Genomic DNA, 7,145 nt, shown 5'->3' with positions numbered 1-7,145 from the left:
ATTTACAATTATAATGTGGTATAGCTACTTAATCATAACTATCATTAAATTTTTTCTTACTTCTGAGAACAAGGTCTGCTTTTCTTGCTTTTCAGCTTTGACTAGATTAGATTTTCACTCTAACAGACACCAGCACCTTAACTAGGGCTGAGCAATGTCATGTTTGCATTTTGCTGCATGCTGAGTGCAGCAGAACAGCACATGGCCGGCTCTCTTATACCTGTTTCATACCAGACTGTTGACTGGGAAACACTTAGCCAGGTCGACCCCTCCAAACTCTGCTCCGCCTGGTCTAAAAGTTCACTTCCTAATAGGGCTGAACGACACTGACAAAAAATCTAACTGTGATTATTTGGCAGAATATTGCAATTGCGAGTTAAACTGATTTTGTGAAAAAAAATATAGATGTCAGTGTGCAGGATTTACTGAGTTTGAGTATGATGAAAAGTTGTCACTAATATTGTACTTGATTCATGGACCAAAGATTACCTGCAGCTCTAAAATACCTTGTTTAGAAATCCAGTTTGGACACAACTCTGAAATTACAGCCTCTGCGATTTGGAAATTGCAGTTCATATTGCGATTTTTTTTTTTTTTTTTTTTTTAAGATTAATTGCTTCAGCTCTATTTCCTAGCCTTCTTGGTTTGTTCTCTGTCATGGTGTGATGGAGTGTGACAGTGTGACGTAAAAGGTGCGTTATTCAAGAGTGGTGTTTACAAGGCTGAGAGAAGCTGAATGATGGAGTAGTTGAGTAAATATGTTTTTCCACCATGTTGAACGCAAACTACAGAATGATTTTGATAACATTATGAAGACCACAGAGAAGTTGAGACAATTGAGGAAATGTTCGTGGGGCCTGTGTGAAAGGTAGTGACGGGGACATTGTCGTGTACGAGGCTCGGCGTGAACTGCCTCCAACGCAGGACGGACCCGGAACAGTATACTGTGTTATTGAAAGGTGTATTAGCCTGTTAGGGAGTGCATGGGATTTAGCTGGGTTTGTTGATAAGTGCACGGCTGTGAAGAGCTGGAGATTGGCACAGTGACCGCCGGCCAGTTTCCACATTATTTAAGCCGCTGTCCATTTCTCGGACACGCTTTCCTTTCCTTTCCCTCCCTCTCTCTCTCTTTCTCTTCCTTTATCTCTATCTGCCTACCTCATGTTTTCCTTCTATTGCATGTTCTCCTTGCTCTAATTCTCGGTCTTGTAATCTCTTTTTCTCTCTCCGTTGATCTGAAAATGTCACACCACATCGGGCTCTGACGCCGTTGCGCTGACTTGCGCTGCCAGGTTTTTTACACTCTTAACACTGGGAGCAAAATGCTTACTTGTTAGGTGTGTGTGCGCATATGTGTGTGTGTGTGTGTGTGTGTGTGTGTGTGTGTGTGTGTGTGTGAGAGTGCGGGTCCATGTACATGACCCTCTTTTTCAGCTTCCGGCGGCAAATCGTGCCATCGCACTGACCCATTCAGAAGCAAGGACTTGCAAAAAATGCCCACATTGTAGATCTACTTTAGCTCGTTCAACAGCGATACGTGGAATAACGCACTGGCAACCCAGTGGACATAAGTTAGCATCTGTCCTGATTTGGTTCCACTTGCTAACAGTTGTGTGAGTAATCTCCCCACCTGCTCTAATGCATCTCCTGCAACAGAAGAGCCAGCCACATGTCCATATACAGATGAGAGTATTCTACCATACACTGAATGGCTTCAGACCTGTTCCATTATTTATACACTACCAGTCAAAAGTTTGGACACATGCATTTTTCTTTATTTTTTACTATTTTCCACATTTTAGAATAATAGTAAAGACAGACAAATGAAATTATGCAATGACCAAAAAAGGATTAAACAAATCAAAACTATCTTATATTTTAGATTCTTTAAAGCAGCCGCCCTTTGCCTTGATGGAAAGGGAAAGGCTTTGGAAAAAAATTCATACATAGGATCAACTTCATTGTTTATATTTGTCTAAGAAACAAATTTCAAGCATTTAAGCACAACGCTTTAAGATAATGAAAAACACAGTACATTCAGTCAGGTGTGTCAAAACTTTTGACTGGTAGGGAACAATACATGCCAGCCACAGACATATTTCTTTTTGCAAATCATAGGCTATCAGTGTCCAGTCTGATGAGTAGGAGGTGGTCGCCAAAAGGTCAGAGAAACTGGCTTGTGACCAAATTTTTTGGTTCAAATCCCCAGACTGGCTGGGAAAACCTGGGCAGATAAAGTCACTAACACTGCCCTCCCTCAACCTGAGTAAAGGTTTAACTTTTCTCCTAACTGCTGCTGCAGCGCTGCGTTGAGACCGCTTGTGTAAGCCTGTGGTCGTACTGGGCAGCTCCCAGTTGGGAATGTGTCTAACTGTATGAATATGAAACAGGGTATTTGCTGACAAAGAGCATACGTGCTCAGCAAGCCTTCCCTGGATAAGCAATCTCAAAGGGGAAACTCAGGGGATGGCTGACCTGCAAGGACTTTTACATGAATATACTAACACATAATTCACATATAATACTGATTAGCACACCTTCAACCAGAGAGGAGGAACTAACCAGTGAAATTGCCTGGTGTAGTGTTTGGTTGGAGTGAAAACCTGCAGACTTTATCCCTGTAATACACACATAATGCACATGTTTCGATCCTGGCGTCTCACCTCCGTTCCAGGAGCCGTTGTGTGGTAATACTGTTGCGGCGGCGTCATGGCTGTCCTCCGGCGTGGTCCTGTCTCCGTCAGCGGCGGCCTCAGGCTCCTGCAGGCTGTCCTCCTCCACGATGTGTAGCTTGTCCTCGTCGTCAGAGTCTGAGCTGGCCTCCAAGCCATTGTTGAAGTTTGTCACTGCGGAGAAGAGAGGGAGAGATGGGACGTGAGTTTATCCACTACACCTTACAGCAGTGGCTCCCAATCCCAGTCCTGCTGGTTTTCATTCTATCCGTCTAATCGGGGACTCTTATGCCACGTGAATGCAATTAACTGCAATTAACTACCTGGTAGGATAGAAACCCAGCAGTACTCTAGTATATACATTTTTAGCACAGGTGGCCCCGCTGGAAAGTGAACCCATAACTCTAACTCTAGCAGTGTTAGTGCTCTACCTATTGAGCTCCACACGGCTACACAATGAGAATTTTATGGGGAAATTGCACAATAGTCCCGAATGATTCGATGGAGGGAATTTGTCTGTCTAGGTGTGAATTTGATAGCGCAATTGCTTCCTGATTCAACAAAATAGAGATTATATTCTATGATCTTACGTTCCAATTTCACCCCGTCTAAAAGTAGAACCACACGTAGGCTACAGTGAGTGGAAAATAATGGAATGGGGAAAGGCTTTTGTGAAAACCAAAATACAGCAGTGAATAGGCTAACCTTCAACCTCTCCAGCACATGTCAAAACACGTGTCAAATTTGGCGGCTATAATAATACTCTTATCTCCAATGTAATTTCCTCAAGAGCAGACCCGTTGGACCTGTGCTCCAGAGTTTACATAACCCCGCTGACCGATAAAAGAAAGGTGGATCCATTAAAAGCAGCGCAGCACGGCTTCAATTAGCCCGCCTTTGCTAAGGAGGAGCGTGGGTCAAGGACGGCCTGTTGCGGACCAGACTTTACACCGTACCTGCTGTCTGCTACAGCAGTTCGAACGAGACGCACAAGTAGGACAAAAAAGGGCCTTGTGTGTATAAAACATATTAAAAATAAACCAAGATATCTCAAGATCAAGGAAATTGCAGTCCCATGACATCATTGAATTGCATTGACTGAGATGGCTGAAAGGAAATATCACAATCACGTTCCCATACCCATAGTAAACGTCTAGATTTTTTAAATGATTTTAGATACAAGGAAGGAAACTAACTTTTTGTCTACAGGCCACAGTTGCTGATTCATTATTTTGCCAGCCAAAGTAGGTTTTTAGAATAGAATAGGACCTCTGAATGATGGATAGTTACCTGGCAAAATGGCTGGTAGAGTAGACACAGTAAACTAGCCTAAACATCGTGTTAACCTGACAAAAGTTTGTTAACTAGGCTAAATAGTGTTACCTCTACTAGCCTAAACACAGTTGACTAGGCTAAATAGTGTTAACCACCCCTAATAATGATATCTCAACTAGCCTAAACTAACTCAACTAGACCAAATGACGTTAACTAGTCTGTATAGTGTTAACTAGCCTTAATAATGCGAACTCAACTAGCCTAAACTGTGCTAACACAACTCGCTTATACACAGTCAGTTAATTCAATTAGCCTAAACACTGCTAACTAGCGTAAACAGTGTTAACTAGTCTAAACAGAGCTAACTCAACTAGCCCAAGTTAACTAGCCAAAACACAGTTGAACAGTGTTATCTTAACTAGCCTAAGCACAGTGAACTAGCATAAACACTGCAGATCCACTGCCATCATTTGCTCCAAACTGTGTGGAGAATAATCTTCAGATCGATCAATCTATGACCTGAGGTACACACAATTTCCCTTTGTTCATACAGATGGAGAAAAGGCTGTTAATCAGCGAGAAGACATATATAAAAAAACAAAAACAGGACAAACGGCAGCCATGGGGAAAAATAATCACTTGTTTATCGGCCACAGAAAGCAAATCTATTTTACGCTGCGCTGCAGTCACTGAGTTTGTCTGTGGGGCACTTCTGCTTAATGGGAGCTCCGGGTGAAAAATGGGCCGGCCCGACTGGTTTGAATGCACTGACGGGGAGAGGTGTATGTGTATGTGTGTGTGTGTGTGTCTGTGCACAGGGGTTTACAATGCAGCCATTTAAAAAAAATTAATTAATGCTTCCAAGAAAATTAAAAATTCAAAGTAGGGACGGGCATTTTAAATTTTCATATATCAGTCTCCTTAGTTCCTTTCCTGTGTGACTACATTTTTAAGCTTTTTCAATTTTGGTGCACGTACTCCTTTGCAAAAATGTCACTGGTGTGTGTGTGTGTGTTTGTGTGTGTGTGTGTGTGTGTGTGTGTGTGTGTGTAGTGCAGACAAGCGTAGCTTAGCGGTAGATGGAGGTGAGGTATATACTATATATCTGTGCAGTGAGCTATGAAGATTTGTAGTCTGCTATTAGCATATGGTTTGCTTTTTATTATTAGCGTCTATGTGTATGCAAATGACTGCATGCTTGTGTGTGTTGGTGTGTGTGTGTGTGTGTGTGTGTTGTGTATGTGGGTAGGTGAGCGATGAAGTTGTACACTATGCTGTATGTATTAAGTTGGTTTTTCACTGTCAGCATGTGTATATTGTGAGTGTGCGTGAACACAAACGTGTACATCTGCAAGTGAAGTGTGTGAATGAAAGCAACACTGTGTGTGTGTGTGTGTGAGTGTGTGTGTGTGTGTGTGTGTGCTCTACAGGGGAGCTGTACACCCTGGTGGAGGTGCTGAAGACGCCTAATGAGGAGGTAAGCTCTGGCTGTTTGTTCACAGGTGACAGGTGAACACACACACACACACACACACACAGGTCCCAAACCACAAAGGAAGCGGTGTGTGTGTGTATGTGTGTGTGGGTGTATGCCTGTGTGTGTGTGTGTGTGTGTGTGTGTAGTTCTGCACCTCACCATGCAATGGGAAGCTATTTCAGGTAGTGCCGTTACTGCTCACACACACACACATGCACTCCCTGCAGAACAGATGACACACACCTAACCCACTCCTCCCATCCATCCACGATACACCCTGAACACACACACACACACACACACACACACACACACACACACACACACACACACACACACACACACTCCTCCTACATCCCCTCCAGGACTGATGCAGTGTTTTCCGGAGACGATTCTGTCACTGCCAGACAAAAGAGTGGAGTTGGGGATGGAGGGGTGTAAAGGGGAGGGGTGAGAGGTGGGGGATCGATGGACGTCTGGATCGATATGGAGGGGGGGCGAGTCATGGAGTGAGCGAGCGAGTGAGTGAAGGAGGAGAGGGAGCAAAGTGGGGTGAGGAGGTGTGGAGAGAGAGAGAGAGAGAGAGAGAGAGAGAGAGAGAGAGAGAGGAAATGAGAGAGGAGTGTTGCGTACAGAAGCTCTGATTGGTGATTCACATGAGCCAGAGGGTGGAGAGAAACACACATGCAGGGTTGAAAGATACTGACAAAAAAAACGATATTTGCGATTATCTGACAGAATATTGCATTCGCGATTTAAAGTTTTTCTTGACATAAATGTTTTAGAACTTTAAATCGTTTAAATAAAAGGGATTTTGTTAAGATGTCAGGTGCAGGATTTGACAATGATGAAAGGTTTTCACCAATATTATACTTGATTCATGGACCAAAGATTACCTGCAGCTCTAAAACACCTTGTTTAGAAATCCATTTTAGACGCCTGAAAACAATAAACGGTAACTTGAGTGAACCTCGGTGGTTTAGAGAAGCTGATCAGTAAGCAGCTAACAACTATAATGCCCAAACAGACTTCCACTGGAGGCAGTGATTTCCTAAAAGCCAACAAATTGTCTTTAACACCCTCTTGACAATGAGCGGAAAGAGCCTCTCTCTTCTTTCTCTCACACACAAACACACACACACACACACACAGAAAAAAAAAACACACTATTAACCAGACAAGCTCGTGGCAATACCAATAACAGAAATAATGAGTGAATGCAGGCTCCGGCCTCGTCTGCTTTTTTTTTTTACAGCGTCAGATAAACACCCCAGGCAGCCTGTTGCAGACTGGTGAGTTATTCTTAACAGCGCTGGCTGGAGGGAAAGGCAGCCAGCCGAGCGCCAGATAACAGAGACGGCTTGAGAAAGTGGCACGAACACTAACTAAAGCTCTACTTTTTCCATTCATCTCTCGACTGGGTTTGAAGATTTTGGTTGATACACAGGATCTGATGTAACTATGAGAGTACAAGACTTGATAACATCAGATCCTGTGTTGATGAGCACAAATCTTCATTTCTTGACTGGATTTCAAGATTTTGGTCGGTGTATGATTGTGTGTGTATTGTGATCGAACAATTCAATTATTCCATTCTTTTCCAGACTTTTAATGCAATTCCTGAACTTTGCAAGACTTCAAAGTCAGTTAATTAGTTTTCAATACTTTTGCAGACTTGGCAAACCCTGAAGATGGTGAGGAGCAAGACATCCTCTGTTCCT

General features: G+C 43.1%; 1 protein-coding gene across 1 annotated transcript in view; it reads right to left on the bottom strand.

Annotated features, from left to right (window-relative positions):
* Window positions 1–7,145, bottom strand: part of LOC139917449 (zinc finger E-box-binding homeobox 1-like) — a 73,311-nt gene that overhangs the window by 21,675 nt on the left and 44,491 nt on the right. Inside the window, exon 2 of the mRNA XM_071906574.2 lies at window positions 2,664–2,846. Coding sequence (XP_071762675.1) covers window positions 2,664–2,846 — 183 coding nt within the window. The remainder of the gene's footprint in view (window positions 1–2,663; window positions 2,847–7,145) is intronic.

The sequence above is a fragment of the Centroberyx gerrardi genome, chromosome 13, assembly GCF_048128805.1.
Source record: "Centroberyx gerrardi isolate f3 chromosome 13, fCenGer3.hap1.cur.20231027, whole genome shotgun sequence".
In the NCBI taxonomy this organism is placed as follows: Eukaryota; Metazoa; Chordata; class Actinopteri; order Beryciformes; family Berycidae; genus Centroberyx; species Centroberyx gerrardi.
This window is presented reverse-complemented; position numbering and strand designations above follow the sequence as displayed.